The following is a 17,303-nucleotide window of genomic DNA, read 5'->3' on the forward strand; positions in this document are numbered from 1 at the left end:
AGACCAGTCACTTAGTAGTGCCGTCCATCCTCCTCAGCAGCTACACGTCCGGCTCTTTTTCATCTCAAATCATTAATCCAGATTAGAAACCGCTCCGTGTTTGTCTCAAGGTTCCGGGCTGCTCCGCCGGAGCTCCCACAACTGTATTTGACATTTGACACAACGAACATACTGAATAGTTTTTACCGGCCTGCGTGTTGTTGCTGAAGGAAGAGAGATCAGCACTCTGGCTGTTGATAACCGTTGGATGTGAATTGGTCGGCAGACATTTAAGAAGTCACGTCATTCTGCCTCTTTTCCTGAGTTGTTTGCATTGCGTGTGGCCATAAGATGACATATGATGATGTATTGATACATCTAAATTTAGTACAAAGCTGCTGCATTAGCTAGAAAGTTGCCACCAGTTGAGGCAAAAAAACCAACAACCTGTTAAACATTATGAATTGAAACTTATTGAACAAATAAGCATCTATTAGAATTCATGGTCTAAATAATTGAAATGTTAGTTCTCCAGCTTGAAGGAGGGTGTCTGTTGCTTGTAAGTAACAAAGGCGGATGTATTGACCCTGACTTGTAATTGCATGCGGATGTACATCACTGATACACATTACTGTCTCATTAAACAGGGCCTTAATTGAGTTGTCTAAATGGTCCACTAAGGAGCCGGCTATTCATTACACCAATAAAAATGTGTGTGGACGCCAGTGTGTGTGGATGGTCGTGCAACGATTTACAGTTCCTATGAAAGGCCACAAATTATAATTTGTTTTTCTTCAAAAGCCTGCAACACGTGTCGATTTCCATTCAGAACACAAACAAAATTGAGGAAACTCGGTGAGGTTCAGGCTACAAAACGAATTTCGGTGCATTTTTTTCCCGACGGCATTGCTACGAATGCCGGCTGAGACCAGTCTGGGATGGTACATGAATTGTGGGCAATATGTGGAATATTACTATTACCTCATTTTTCTCTCGGACCTGGCGGCTGTGGCTCGTATGGGTTGCATTCTACGTATTGAAGAAGTCATTGGAATGTAATTGACAGTGGAGAAAGCAGCGTTTCCTCTGACCTTTCACCTCTATTATCCGTCAGCAAATATCAGCTCTGATTGTTCTGTGAGTCTCTTTCTTTTCTTCTTCTAAAGATAGAAGAGCCCATGTTGTCCTGGTCGGCTTTCCACAGTTCAAATCCAGATCGGGTCCAACATCCTGGACCCAAACAAACCAAGAGAGTGAAGAACTGAAGGAAAGGATTTGAATGTCTGCCCCTGTCTGGCTCGTATCGGCTGATGATGTTGATGTTATCGCCACCATCGGAGAAGGCTCAATGTCAAATTAACTGGCAGGCTGGAATGAAAGAGCGGTCGATGGTTTTTGCCTCCACCCGGTTCCCCGTCTCCTTTGGGTTCCTTTTTTCGCCGGGAAGCCGAAATGTCAAGTGTGCCTGTCGGCAATCTGTTTAGCGCATCTCTTGAGTGCGCCGGATGAGATGAAAGAGCGGCGATGGGGTTGTGATCGACTGATTGAGTCAACAATAGCTGTGCGGGGGAAAGAAATCAATATGAATAATTCCTGTGTGCTCATGTTTTGACATTTTGATTGTGACATTAAACAGGAACGTAGCTTTAATTAAATGGACAGACAAAAAGGGAGAATGTGAATAAATGTCTCGAGGATGGAGTTGTTATCAAGGTTCATATGGTCATGGAAAACCTGGAAAAGTCATGGAAATTTACAATGTTATTTACAGGCCTGGAAAAGTCGTTGAAAAAAAATATGTAAATGTGTTTATATTTGTTTGTGTCATTCATAAACGCTGAGTTTGAAATAATTAATATCCTTTTAAAAGATAGACGCTCAAAATATAAGCAGTATGCGACGCATATCTATACATCAAACTGTCTTTCATTAATTTGTGTAATATAAAGTATACTGTATGCTAATTCTCATTGTTAGTTTAAATGCTACATTTTATCCCTTTTTTTTTATGTATACAAAATGTTTGGTCAGAGAAATTTGGTTTAAAATCATGGAAAAGTCCTGGAAATCCATTGGCCACAACGTGTATGAACCCTGTGTTATGAAATGTTTCCGGTCCTTTCTATTCTGGTGTGAACCGTCAACTTTGCTTTTGTTTCCACAGAAGAAGGAGTGGACGTGGGACGAGAGCAAGATGATGGTGATGCAGGATCCCATTTACAGGTAATGTTTAGTTTTAATGTAACATTTTGCTGCTGTGGCTCATGGGTAGAATGGGAGTGCTAGGTAGCCGGTTTGATCCCTTTCCTGCCCACAGATCTCATGCTGAAGTGTCTTTGAGCAAGACACTGAACCCCCAGTTGCTTCCCGGGTGCTTCATAGTAGCCAATCTGCTCCTTAATTGCTAAGGATGGGTTAAATGCAGACACCAAATTTGTAAGTTGCTTTGGATAAAAGTGTCAGCTAAATGTAATTTAACATTTCCTTTTTCTCTCGCTAAACTTGAAATGCTAGTTTATTTTGAGCTTTTGATTCTCGGTCTAACGACTTCAGTCCTTGTGGTTTTGTTGGGACGGTTCCGAACCAATTTGAATCCCAACTTGATTGAATGCACTGTGGTGACTCAGGAAATGAGAATCCTCAGTCTCTGCCACTGCGAGCGCTGATATTTCAGAGAAAGAAAGGATATTGTAGATCTTATATTGTATTGTGGATATTGTTGATAACTTTTGCTGACTCCGGGACAGAGCCACACAAAGATTTCAGAACATTAGATGAGTAATTAGGAGGTGTTGCTGCATAAACATGGTATTTGGTCGAGCAGACAACTGACAACGAGAGTCTTTTCTTTTTTACTATGGCTGAACAATGTATTCAATTATTTTGAATATTGCATTTTGAGAAAAGGCAATTTAGCAGGGGCTGCAATAAAGGCCATTTTAAACATTTATTTTAATAACGCATGAACTTATTGTGACGTCCGCGACAACACAATATGGACACTTTCAGTTTTAATACCTGGAACCATTTGGGGATATTATCACTTCAACTTGTCATCAGTCCAGCCATTAAAAACACCATGCAAGTGCATAATTAAAGTGACTGCTATGCCCTCAATATGGTCAACAATGCTCTCTGTGAACTTGTATAACACATTTTAACAGTCACTGGCTAAAATAGAGAACAAAGAAGGTAAGGATAGAATTGAATCGTGAATACAGACAGAATATCAGAGACCTTCTGATTTAAATGTAAGATCAGAATGAATAATTTATGCAGATCAGAGTGAATGTCATCAATAGACCCGACCTCGGGGGCCAGAAGTGTGTGTGTGTGTGTGTGTGTGTGTGTGTGTGTGTGTGTGTGTGTGTGTGTGTGTGTGTGTGTGTGTGTGTGTGTGTGTGTGTGTGTGTGTGTGTGTGTGTGTGTTAATCTGTTCCACTTCACAGGATTGGGACCATAAGGTCCAGTGTATTCAGTCCAATTGCCTGCAGGAGCATAATCCTTTGATTTGAACTCCTACCATAGTCTATTGTTGTCAGCACACACACACACACTGACACACATTGACACAGTGCTGAGAGCTTGTGCAGCTTGTGTGGTGGCACAGACGGATTCATTGAGAAATGAGAGGAATACACTAAGGTGTTTGCACCATTAATCTCTCTTTAGATACACGTGCGCGCACACACACACAGTCACACACACACACAGTCACACACACACACACACACACACACACGCACACACACGCACAGTCACACAGTCACATGGACGTTTGGTGAGACCTGTGATGGGTGCAAGACTAAAGTAATAAGGACCAAACATGTTCAACAGAGTGGGAAGCCACAGACACACACAGTTCATATTCTTCTTAAATGACTCATTTTTATCCTCTTTCTCGGTACACACATACAATACAGACACACACACACACACACACACACACAGACACACTCTCTCACTCCTAGACGGGCACAGCTCAGAAGTGCATCCAGGAGCCCAGTTGGAGCTTCAGGCTTTTGGAAATGATTCTGTCAGAAAGATGGATTTTGCCGGTCAGTTTGTGTAAGCATCTTTAGCATAAAAATTCTGAACGATCTTGTCCCACTCATGTGAGCCTTCTGCCCGGTGTTTAATATTACAGTCAAGCCGCAGGAGGAGTGTCTCTGTCCAATGGGTAAGACCCATCAATCAGTCAATGGCGTCTGCCGAGCTGAGCGTGACAGATCCTGATAACTTCTCATCGTTTCCGTCCAACTTAATTATGAAGTGACGGTCCAAACACTCATCAAATATTTGGCCTCCGCCGTTTGAAATGGAACCTCTAATCCTTTTACCTGACGGGCAAGGATTTATATTTCACGTGAGGCTGGCAACACACCGTATATGATTTCACATAATGTTGATGTTGTGTAATTCCAGCTCATACAGCAGGAGTAAGTGTCTGCAAAGTAAAGCCAAAGCTCAGGAGTTCTGTGCTCGCACCGCGTGGTCCAATCCTCTAGCTGTCAAAAATACATCCGTATCTCTGACAGCTGGTACAAAGCTCTGGTAGCGGCAAAGACACGTCAATCACAGTGAGCCCGCCCGAAAGCACACCCATCTTTACGGTTGCTTTGACTCTAAATGGGACCAAATATTTACTAAATGAACATCGTGCTGTGTTGAAGAAGACTTGGAACTAGTGATTAAGACCAATAAATTTGTGAAGCCCCCTGCTCGCCAGTGGAACCCCCGAGTCACACGAGAGTAGCTGTCGACCTTGTTCCATAATTAGTCAGTGTATCCTGACTGATTGAATTAAATTAACACTCAGCCACGTTCTCACATGAATGTACATTACGTTTTCCCACCGGCCTCTTCATAACCAAAGAGTTAGGACAGCGCTGTGATATCCATCTTCTTTCAAAGTCATGCCACACTGGAAGTTAATTTGTCATCAATATGCAAGGAGGGAAGTTCATATCGCTCAGCTTGAGCACCGTGTATCGGTATTTTATTCCAGAAGCGGCCCCCATGCAGCGTCTGGCTAGTTTAAAAAGGAGAGGGGAGATTAGCCGGTTGATGTGTGAAAAGATTTAGCACAATGCGAGTGTAAATTAGAGAAGGCTTCCCTCGGCCGCTGGACAAAAAAAAAATCCCTGCATGAGAAAACATGGTGTTTTTGTGATGGGTGTGAATGTAAGAAAGAAAAGTGATACATATTTACAGCTTTGCTTTTTCTGAAATGCATGGAGAAAAATGCACATCAAAGCGTTTTAAATGCTCCCGTGTGTTTTTTATCTCTCTCTCTCTCTATATATATTCTCTCTCTATATATTCAAGATGCCGTGTGTCTAGATCATTTGGGAGGATTTAGCTGAGATGGTTTGCATTTCTGTGCGCGCCGGCGGCGTCTGGCGCGGGGCGCACTCGGATCGCATTCACATGTTCAAAGCCTTTAGCTGTAAACTAAATATCTTCTCTCTGAAGGGCCGAAATCTGTGTGTTTCTCATTCACACGTGAACAACACGACGCCAGGAGCGCTAACGACGACCAAACCAGAGAAATCATTTTACTCTTTTTACTGTCAGGCGTTCACGGTGGTTTGCTGGATACAGTCTGAATTGAGTGCCTTTGTCATTATGCTGGTCCACTGTCTGCGACTTCAAACTACCGCATCATTGAATTATTGCACTGCTCAAGAGTAGAACTGTTGTGGCGGCGGCATGGATCCTGCGGTAATTCTCCTGTTGTTTTTTTTTAGGGTGTTTTTTTTTCTAGCAAAGTGTGGGAGGAAGTGATTATCTCAGAGTAGATGCAGAGCGTTTAGGGGCACTTCACGGTTCCAACTCGAGCCACAGCCACAGCCTGTGTGCCGTGGCAGTATTAAAATAGTCCTCTAAATCAGCCGTTTTCGTAGCGCTCTGCCGGGTGATTGGGTTAAATTGTTGTGTAGTTGTTGTGACCCACCCAAAGTCTCAGGTTGTGGCTCTAGCGGAGACACGAGTTATGAGCGGTTCAACCAAAAGAGCCGATTCGCCCTCTCTGTGCAATTTGAAAGAATTTCCGCGGACTCTAAATTAGATAAATGCTGATTACTCCCTTGTTTCCAATGTAAGTACAGCGGCCACCGGTCTTGTTGAAGCGCTCAGTTTTCCTACTTTGACAGCATAGCTTTCCGTGTCACCATGAACCTATTAAGCGGGAAGCAATGCGGGAGCTTTCGACTGTGTTTTTAACGTAGACGGGTAAATGAGGTCATGATGCAACCTGCGAGAGTCGACGTGGTGATGTACAACTCCAGTGGCTCGCTGCTCAATCAAACAGAGGAAGAGAGTAACATGGACGTTGCGGAAATTCTAGTGTCAACCTCATAGGGCTCTCTGAGGTCATGTGACTCACACCTGCGTCTGGGACCCTAATGGCCCATGATATCTAAAACGCTAATAGGCTCCTACTTTTTTGTATTTTTACGATCCGACCCCAGAAGAATCATAATACTTTTTTTGTCACTGGAAGTGCCCTGGAAAATGATTTCCTTTTTCAATAGAGTTCAAGCCGGCCTCACAGTCACTGAGTGGCGTGCAGCCCAGGATGATGAAGTACACCCCTATGCACTGTTCTCTTTGTATCATTTCCATTAAAGTGAGCAAAATGAGCTCTTACAATTTAAATCCAAATCTTCTATGGCGAAGGTTCCAGCAGCCATAATTTGCACCAGAGATGAGATTCAGTTATTCGGCTGCTCGTCCCTCTATTTCTTATTATTCCACGGAAGCACTGGGTCGGTCACTAGAGATGTACGCAGCGGATGCTTAAATCAGGTCCTGACATCTATTAGTTTTTCTCTTTCATGGCGCCGTAATGAATATTGCGCAATGAGTCGCCTCCCGCGTGGCCGGGTGACATGATCTTTGCCGTGAGGTGAAAAGTTTCCGCCCGTTTGGATGTGAACTGAACTGCGATGATCAGATGCACAAGTCATGAATTGAGCCACAGTTCCATCTGATGACAACAACACTTTCATGTCCTTGCCAGGATAAATGTTCTGCCCTTCTATAAAAAGGTCCCGGTGGGCTGTGCCTTTTCAAATCTCCCACATTACCCGTGAAATCCTCACAGCCATGAAGCCGATGGACGCCATGGGAAATCACGCTTCTGTCAAAACAGAAGAACAAAATGTGTTTTTCTAATGCTGGTCCAGTGATAAACACACTGCAACTGAGAATATTGTCATCGCCTGATTTGAAATACATGAATACTTGCCTTCGAGTCTGCATGCAACGCTCCCTTTGGCCGCAAGCATGAACGAACTATGACCAAAGTCATTGCTGACAAAATGCTCGCGGCTGCAGGAGGCGTTGCTGTCATGAACGTTGTTGCGTCAGCAGCAGAGGACATTGACGGTACAGTATAGGTGGAAAAGTTTCAGCCAGGGAGGAGGACTTTTATCCAATTTTGCTGGAGCCGTTTTCTCTTTAATATTTACAGGTGTAGATGTGTGTCTCCTCTGTCTCCTAACACACACAGAAAGTGTGTTTGTGACGTGTGTGTGTGTGTTTTACACTACAACGGCCAGAGAAGCGCCGCCTCGGGGCAAAAGCAGCAGACCAACTCAGTCAGGAGTGCACCACAATCCCCCAGATCAAGAACACACACACACACCCACACATCAAACTGGCAGCCTCAACACCTTCTTCTCCCTCCCCACCCCCCTTTTTTTTCTTTTAGCCGTGCTCACAAAGTTCTAGGCAAACAACAAGCATCCACATACACACAATTCTTACATCCAATTGGCAAAAAACACAGAAAACAGAAAGACAAGACACGCACACACACGCACACACAGTGACACAGTGCGGAGAGGCAGCTTGTGTGGTGGCACAGACTGATTTGTTGAGAAATGAGAGGAATACTTTCAGGTGTCTGCACCATCAATCTGTCTTTAGATGCACACGCACACACGCGTGCACACACACACACACACACACACGCACACACACACGCACACACACACGCAGTCACATGGACGTTTGGTGAGACCTGTGATGGGTGCAAGACTAAACTAATAAGTAACAAACATCTTCAATTGAGTAGTAGTAAGCCACAGACACACACATATTCTTATTGAATGACTCATTTTTATGCTCTTTCTTGTCAGACACACACACACACACACATTACACAACACACACACGCACACAACATCTTTATTTGTCTATTGTGACTTGAGGCCACCCACCAATTCAGAACTGCTGCTACAGGGCTGATAGCAAAATACCTTGAAGGAGTGAAACAACAACACAGCCATGTCCAGAGTACTAAATGATGTCATGCTACACGCAACAAGCTGTTCCATGTATGCACACATTATGTATGTTAAGTACATGCAGCGAAAGCACCAAGGAAGTGTTGCTTGTTTGATATGTTTAGGTAAGAAAAGGGATGTTCAGAGTATTTCAGTCGAGATCCCCACACAGGTTCACTGAATGAAAAAGTAATAAAAGGAATGCATATTTTTTATTCCTTACGTTATGGATGGTATTATCAATAATGTCAGACATATTATAAGATATCTTCTTATGCCAGCTATCAAGAGTTACAGCTAAAGTAATTTTTTATAGACATATATTTTTAGTATCCCTGTAATCTGTCGGTGTTGGCAGGCCTACCACGGGGAAAAAAAAAGATAAAAAGTATATTTTCCACTCGCATAAACTGACAATAATTCAGTCATACTTCTAGAATTTCACTTAGTCCCCTTTTAGTCGGAGGTATAATAAATCACAGGGTCCTCATGTTTTATTTTCGGTGAATCTGCGAAGGTTTTTGAAAATTCCTCCCACTTTTGGTATTTCATCACTCACTTAGACCCAAGACGAACAAACGGAAGATGCAAGGTGTTGGTAATAACAGTGACGCATTGTGGAGGTTAGAAGTCCAGAATACAATTTCCTGCACATTCATCTGTACGATCATCTTTTACATTTGATGATGCATTGGTCAGATTTGTTGGATGTTTGTGATTTGAGTTATATTATATAATATTATTTATTCTCTAACTTGAAGTCTACAGCAGGTCCTTGCGTTACAGGTGCATCTATTTGAAACTCGCTCTTTTAATTTTCATTATAATGAGAGATTTGGCAGTAAAACCGGTCTAGCATTTTCTCATCTTAAAGGGAAAAATTATTACATTTACAATAAAATGTGTAACGTTTTTCTGTCTTCAGAGTGTTTTCTCGTGTGTGTGCGTGTGTGTGTGTGTGAGTGCGTACGTGTGGGTGCGCGCGTGTGTGTGTGTGTGTGTGCGTGTGTGTCTCGGGTTCTAACTTCTCCGGTCTTCATCCGTGGTAATTGCTGTCATCCTCTGTGAAGAAGGCCGCCCTCGCTGGCTTCCGCCTAACCGTCTGCATTAGCAGCGTTTGTCTCGGCCGCCCCATTCTCACTCCTAACCTCTCCCAGTGAGCAGCTCCCACCCTCCCCAATTAAAGTCAATCTCGTGTTTGTGTGCTGCAGAAACACCCTGATCATGTGATATGACAAGCATGCTTTGATATGGAGCATAACCCCCCAGCCCCCACATGCGTATCCCCCATACATTTAGCTTTGAAGTTTCGGTTTGCTTTCGCCGCGCTGGTTACACACTGCGCTCTCGTGCGCATATCCAGCCGACGCACACATGAAAGCCTGTGGAGTTTCTCACAACCTCATTCCGTCTTCTACGATCTCCGTCTCAGCGGCGTCCCAGTGCTCTGCGCTCTGAGCTTATGGACTGTTCAGTCAAATTTGATAGTGTGCTCCGTTCCCCAAAAGAGGAAGAGCTCCTAGAAGGGAAACAATTTCTCTTGGACTGAACTTCTCTCAAAATATAGTAACTTTGAAAGGATCCTTTTAGACTGAAATTACTAAAGAAGAGGGGATGCAGGTTTTTTTTCGTGTGCCCCAGGTTATGAGATAGCGGCCTCTGAAGCTTCTTCCAAAGTAATGGGAGTAAAAAGCTCGACAGCACTTCCTTGTTCGTCTTTTTTAGAGGGACTATTTCTCCAGTGAGAAAAGAAAGAGAAATTTAAAGCATATTTAGATTAACTTGGTGACTTTTTTTCAATGTGCTTTTTAGCATCACGGACAAAATAACATTCACTTGTACGGTATTTTGGTTGGGACAGAAATCTCAGACAAATTAATCTAGGATTAATTTAGGATTTCCTGGAACCGCCCCGACTTTTGCTGACCCAGCGTTGCTATTAGCCGCAAGCTACGACTTAGTCTTTCGTAAAAGCACACAACTCCATCCCAATGTGCTGAAAATAACACTTAAACACTCAACCTTTCAAATGTATGTTAGTTCCTCAGGATCTGATATTCATATTCCAGCTGAAACCCTTTAATCCAGATAACAAAAGGTGTGTCATCCGCATTCCCTGACTGGATTCAGCACGGGCTCTCAACAGTCACCGTGATGTCCAGGGAAAGTAGTTGTGCACATCTAGGTCAGGTCTCTTCCCCGCAGCCGGTATCAGGGGGACCCCCGTGGCTCTCTGCGTTATTACAGTGCTGGGCTCCGCCCCAAAAATACTGAAGGGAAAACAACTTGAGCCAGACTTAATCATTTGCAGTCTCACCACACAGCGGTGTCCCCCGCGGCTGCTGCGCCAGAGTCCTTCTCCTCCCAGTGGGATTCATGAAGGTAGAAGAGTAATAAAACATCTGCACAGCACCAGGTTATGCCTCTGCAGCTGGTTTCTGGGTCCCGTATTATTCCACTAACTCTTTGCTTTGCCCGACAAAGTGACACCCCTGATTAACTTCCACAATTTATGTCCGCGAGGAAGCCGATGTCATCTGCTTAAGTGGCACCTGTTAATTCCCTTCGGCCTCCTTAAGATCCAAGTAACAAGACGGAACTGCTATTAGTTATTTCCTCTCGGACAGCTGTTTTCTGACATCCACACAAACCCTTTTCAGTTTCCGAGGTGTCTTTCTGAAGTCTCCAGATGGCCCGATGATAATAAGATGTAAAAGCTCAGAGCTAATCAGACATGACTTTCACAAATGTTCACTGATGAAAGCGGCGCATCTGAGGATTTTACAAAAAGACAGACAATCTGTTTTTAAATGATTTAACAAAAGAAAAGACTCCACCTCTTTCTCTGGTAATATACTTTATAGGCGTTTTTTCATTTTTAAAGCTGTTTCTGATGAGGAAGCAGCCCAATATAGTTTGGAGTCATTCAGTGTATTGATCATCTCAGGCTCAAGATTAAGGACTCCGAGGGTAGAGCACTGTGTTATTACTGTGTTATTACTATTACACTTAAAGACATTGCATTTTCTGAGAACGTACAGTTCGTGCTTCAGTTTGTGTGTCTCCATTTATTTATTCCGTCCACTTCGATCAGCCATCTAAGGTGACGATGACTATAACATGACTATGTATATATATTTAAACACATGCACACACACACACTTGTTCTTCACATTATATCAACATATAAACAGCTGTATTCAATTCATACTCACCTTTTTTCACTGGGTATTTCACATTGTATGTTTTTCACTGAAAAAGTTGGTTAGGAAGAACTTTTTTCTTCTTCTCACAGCGTTGAAGCCCCAAGACACCAGAAGGTCTGCCTTCCCTCGCCGGCTGCAAGATTTATTTATTATTTATTTGTGCTTCGTTACTGATTTCTCTCGTCCGATTTGGCCCTAATTCTACACTAGTGTGTGTATGTGTGTGTTTGTGTGTGTGTTTGTTCACGCTTCACTTTGGGTACTATATGCTTACAACAGGCACGTGTGCTGCCTCAGCTTCTAAAGACCTGACTGTGGCTAGAAAGGAGTTACCCGCCCACTCAGCTGAGTCATTAGTTTTCATAAACAGTCATGACAACCTTAAGAGCGACACACTCAGGGATGTTTATTCTCGGGAAGACACTGTGGAATAGATGTTTGACTTGATTTGAGATCCGACTTGACACGGTAAACATGCTATTCCCTGAGGTTCATCTCACTATAAAGCGATGTGACCAGATGTTGGTGTGGTGCTGTTACTAACTGCATTTTGAATTGTGTCCAAACTGGATTTCACGCAGTTCCTCCTACATCATTTTTTGCTACCGTCTTTAGGCTATAACAGAACATTTTACTTTGGAAGTCAGTGTTCTTTACAGATTTGTTACAGCTGGCCCTTCAAAGTGTGTTAAATTGCTGCGGGCAGGGCCTATAAGATGACAAAATAATAATAATTTTAACGCTTTCTGCTTTCGCAACCACTTTTGGAGTATGACGTCTGAGTGAGCGTGACTTATTTTTGTGCCATTTGGCCTATAGGTGGCGCTGTAGCAGCATCATTTAACTACAAATCAGGAAATCTCTTTCTGGGTGTAGGGACCAAAGGACGCGTATTGTTAAAGTTGGGGCAATTTGTACACTTTGAAGGAATGAGAAGGGTGGTGGGGCTTCACAGGCTGGACCAGTGAGTGGACCAGTGAGTTGAGAGTATTTGTCACAGATACTGTATTGCCACTCCCAAGTCAAAAAAAGTGTAGAAACGTTCCTGAAGCACTACACTTTGGGATTCATTGCGGCCACAAACTGTATATTTTGCCAAGTGCTATTGAGTGTTTTTCCTGTATTGATAGTAATATTGCCTTTACTTGTCTGCTCGGGAATGTTGCTCATATTTACCCCCATCAGCCTCACTGCTGGCCGTGGGCGAAAACAAGTCGGAAGATTCAGGGTTGTTTTGTGCCTGAGGGAAGGAAGTGTGGCGAGAATGTGGAACATAATCGGAAAGCAGAAGTTCCACTAAACTCTCGCTGTACAGTTAACACTCGTCAACACTTAAATATGTTGCTGTCATAACCGATTAGTATCTGTTCTGGAGCTTCTGACCGAAACGAGCCACAGGACGACGTTAGCGCTGTTGTCTCTCCATTGTCCCGAACCCTTTACGTATCTCTCATAATACGTGTTGGCTGAAAGTTCATCCTGTGTTGGGGAATAAACAAATGTCACGACAAGGTCCATTCGTAGCTCCTCTGGAGCTTTCAGTGGCACCAGGCAATCTCAAATGACTGTGTCCCTTATACAACCCAACAATCTTTTTAAAAAAGGTATCTGAGCAAAGATAATGGCTTCTTACATCATTAAAGTGGCCACTGGCGGAACGCAGCACGGAAAGACGGAGGTGGTTTGGGTAGGAGAGCGAAAGGATGTGGAGGAGTGTTGAGTTCGTTAAGGAGGTGCAAAGTTAATGAGAAAAGGTCACCGAGCAGCAGTATGATGTCATTATAAGGAGAGTTTTTTAGAAACAGCTGACAGGGCCATTCTAGAAAGATCCCTTCCCTTCTGTCTGGCGCTTGACTTTCTGATGGCATTGATACCCGTCGCGTCTCCACTTTCCTTCGGTTGTTCAAGTCATGTCCTTGACTGACTCAGCCAAGTTGTTATTGTAAAATATGAATGATATTGGTATGTTTCTGTCGGCTGTGATTAGACCACATGAGATCCAAGAAGTCCTTTGGAAATGTCCGTGGTTAGCAAGAAGGAGATAAAAAGTCAGAATTGGAACATTCATCCCCGGCAATTCAAACAATGTTTTAAAGGTTTGGATTTTCTTTCTCCGTCTAAAACCATCTCCTCAGCCGGCTGCTTCCTCTTCCTCCTCCTCCTCCTTCTCCTCCTCCTGTTAGCGCGTATCAATATTGGAAGCCTGGTGTAGCCTCCAGAAGAATTCAGTTCGACAACTTCTCTTTTTCGTAATTTATTTTCTCAATCACAGGTAAAGTAACAAGTGTTGCAGTTGCAAAAGCAATGAGTTGAACAACCAACTTTCAGGTTTTCAAAAGAACAACTGGCCCACAAACGGAAGTGGGGCCTTTTCTTACACAGATTATCATCACAGGTTCGTCTCCTCTCGTCCTAACATCAGATTCGCTCTATCCTGTCTGGAGGAGGAGAATCCTGTGTTCTCATCTTTTCTCACAGAAAGAAACGTGCAACGTCCAGTCTGCTTCTCTCTGATGTCAATATACTGATAAACAGGTGTGTGTGTTGAGGAGTGCACGCGTGTGACTAAAGTTCCCTTGAAAACCAGATATCTCTAGACACAACTACTGCTGCATAGCTGTGTTGTACTGACCTTGCTAACATAATCTGAACTTTACTAGACATGAATATGAAAAGCATCTACAGAAATTGTAGATTTTTATTATCACTCCTCCTCGTGTGCACACTATCCATTCAGTCACCTTGCAAGATGCCATTGACGCATAATGCCTTTGCATTTTTAAATGTTACAGATTGTGTGTTTGTGTGTTGTACAGTTTGTGTGGGCTCAGGAGCTCTTCCCTCTGGATGTTTTTTATCCATTCAATAGAAGTGAATTTTTGTTTTGTTTGTTTGTTTTTGCCCTCGCAACAAGGACAGCAAATGGCCTCTACGGAAAAGACGACGGTATAACTGGAACTAAACAAAAGAAGGAACACAAGTATTGAATGAGAAACGGTCCAGATAAACGGTGACACTGAACGTACGAGCTGCAGGATAACGGCCTTTGCGCCCTAGGGTCTCCAAAAATGGGGACCCTTTAATATCAGGTCACAAGGTACAAATCAAGAAAAAATAAATAATAAAAATGTTAGGTATTAAATTAAACATAGAAATGAGATCTGAAATAATATATAATCCCCATGTACAACCTCTAAACACAACTCAAACAATAAATAGGATTAGGGGTTAGGTTTAGGGTTAGGGTTTAAAGGTCTACACTAAATCTGGGAGATCCTGTTGGGCAGAAGGCCACCCACAGCCTGCCTGAGATACTTAATTCAGAGCAATTACAATCTTCAATGGCTGCTGCGGTAGCCTCCAAGCTCCAAACGACATCATAGGAGCCTTCAAAAATTTGTTCTTTTTGTTATTTAATTTTTTTCTGGTTGGATGACGGTTTGCGGAGGAGGGGTCTCAGCCTCAAATTCCACACATGCTCATAAACACCAAGCTGTACGCATGACCAAGAACAAAACTTTCCCCGAGGTCCACACCCCGAGGCAGAATACCACATGAATATTAAACCTTATTTTAAGGTTTGTGTTCATTTGGGAGAAAGTCTCTGCCTTCATTCCGCTCGTCTCTGCTGCTCTCTGTTCATCGCAGGGCACAAGATATTGACTCAGTGACCTCTGTTCTCTACATGCACAAACGAGGCTGTATGCGTCTTCTTTATTTGATGTTTTTTTTGTAAATAATGCATCAAAGAATAGAAATGAGACCGAGTCTCTAATTTCCCACGTTGACTTGACTAACAAGTGCACAAGAAAATCGCCCGTCTGCTTGATGATGAAGTCTCTTTTGTATAATCCAGGTTTTTTTTTATGAGGTTGAGCTGACACAAGAGCTTCTCTTATGATGAAACTACCTTTTCACCCTGCCTTTTTAGAGCCACTTTTAATCAACATAATGCCTGATCAGTATGCTGTGTTATTGAGTCTGGTTTGTCTCGGAGTTGCTAAATTTGTTCTGGAAAAGATTTAAGATCGCCGCTATCGCAGAAACGTGTTATACAAACGTATATAAATATGCGGGAAAACGAGCAGGGCTTTTTATGGTCAAGCAGGAAAGTGTTTCTCTTCATGCAAAGCTGGTTTTAATGTGACACGGTCAAAAGGCTTTATAAAACCTCTTTAAATGTCCTTTAGTTTAAAGCGATTCTCCTCTTTGGGTCTGAAGCTGAAGTCCCTCGCGGTTATGAGCCAAGACACATTTAACCGAGGAGCAACAGCAAATAGAAATGTTGTCCAACGCAACTGTCAAAAGTAAAGTCTTAGTAATCACAATGCAGACGGGCGGCTGGGTTCCTGCTGTCTGAATGCAAAAAGCATTCAAACTGTAAAAAAAGCGGTGAATCTAAAAGACAGTCGGGAGAGAGAGTCAGCGACGGACGGTCGAGTTAATCCTCAAAAGTGGAAACGGAAAACACGATTAATGTCCTTAAGACGCTAAAAATAGACCTAAAAATACAAAACTTGTCGCTTATGGTTCCTGAGATTTGTCGGCTTTAGGTCAAGGGTGAAAGTTCGAGCTCCGTGATTGAGTTTATTTTAGTCGCATGAGTGGGCGTTGGATCAGAAGACGAACGATCTGGAATGATGGACTTGCACCACCACGGCCGTCAAATGGTGACGGTCGAAATCCTGCAAACAATGCTCGCGTGTCCCTGTGCTGCGACAGGAAAGGACATCATTACAACGATGCCTGGCCATTCCACCCCAAGCAGAAAAGAGAAAGAGACGTGTGTGTGTGTGTGTGTGTGTGTGCATGTGTGCGTGTGCGTGTGTGTGTCTATATTGTTCAAGATGGTGAATGGAAAGTAAAGGACGACCTGATTACGTGCACATCTGGTTCAAGCTGAACATTTTGCTGAACAATTGCGGCATCTCATGAAACATTCTTCAGTTTTTAACAAGCTTCTCAGAAATACCAATACCATGCACCTTTGCACAGCTCACACAGTCAGAAACAATAAGCTTTGTTGTAAAGTTGTATTCATTAATGATTTGCTCCCAGTGTGAAAAAAAACGACAAAACATTTTGCACCCCTATTAAAAAGTTTGCACTGCCTCCAAAAAAAAACTTGAATTTCAACTTACCTGCCAGAGAAGGCACCTCCTGGCTCTGCAGCCCACATCGAACCGCCCACAACAGTAGACATAATGCTGGGATTCAACTCTTTTATTGGCTGCAACCTCTACACGAGGGGTGTTCAACTATAACTCAGGTACAGTTAGAGATAAGTTTCTCATGCAAAGTCTGGAATATCACAATAATGTCAAATGTTTGCCATTAGATTTTGTACCATATGTATTAAAGTGGCCAACAGTTGTATTAATGTCTGTATGTAATCAACAACTAACTGTCAAAGTTCAATTGAATACCATTTAAACAATATTTATTATTTCAGATTTTCAATTAACTGGATTATTTATAAATAATACATACTCTAATAATAAATACATTCATGTTTCTTATTTCAAGTAAAATAAAAGCTGGATTTAAAACAGACGTGTGAAAATGTAAATTACAGTACTTCATTTTAGAAAAATGAATTTAACTTAATTGTCCTGCAGCTTTTCTGGTGTCAAGCGATGTCAATCAAAAGATAAGATATTATATTTTTGTCATCTAAAAAGAGAAATGTGTGTGCAGAGACTTTATCTCTGGGTATTAAACCACTTCAACTCATTTCTCTGTTCACATCATTGTTGGGTAGTTAATTCATGTGTTAGGATTCTGGTCACATTGGGCTCTTAGGTTAATTTATCTGTGCCCTAAT

At 42.6% G+C, this 17,303-nt stretch overlaps 1 protein-coding gene across 2 annotated transcripts in view; it reads left to right on the forward strand.

The window, feature by feature from the left end:
* nos1apa (nitric oxide synthase 1 (neuronal) adaptor protein a) overlaps positions 1 to 17,303 on the forward strand; it is a 139,681-nt gene that overhangs the window by 47,913 nt on the left and 74,465 nt on the right. For both annotated transcript variants that reach the window (XM_068589569.1, XM_068589570.1), the window contains exon 4: positions 2,144 to 2,202. In XM_068589569.1, coding sequence (XP_068445670.1) covers positions 2,144 to 2,202 — 59 coding nt within the window. The remainder of the gene's footprint in view (positions 1 to 2,143; positions 2,203 to 17,303) is intronic.

This window comes from Clinocottus analis, unplaced genomic scaffold, assembly GCF_023055335.1.
Source record: "Clinocottus analis isolate CAN_PGR_092001 unplaced genomic scaffold, fCliAna1.0.p SCAF_23, whole genome shotgun sequence".
In the NCBI taxonomy this organism is placed as follows: Eukaryota; Metazoa; Chordata; class Actinopteri; order Perciformes; family Cottidae; genus Clinocottus; species Clinocottus analis.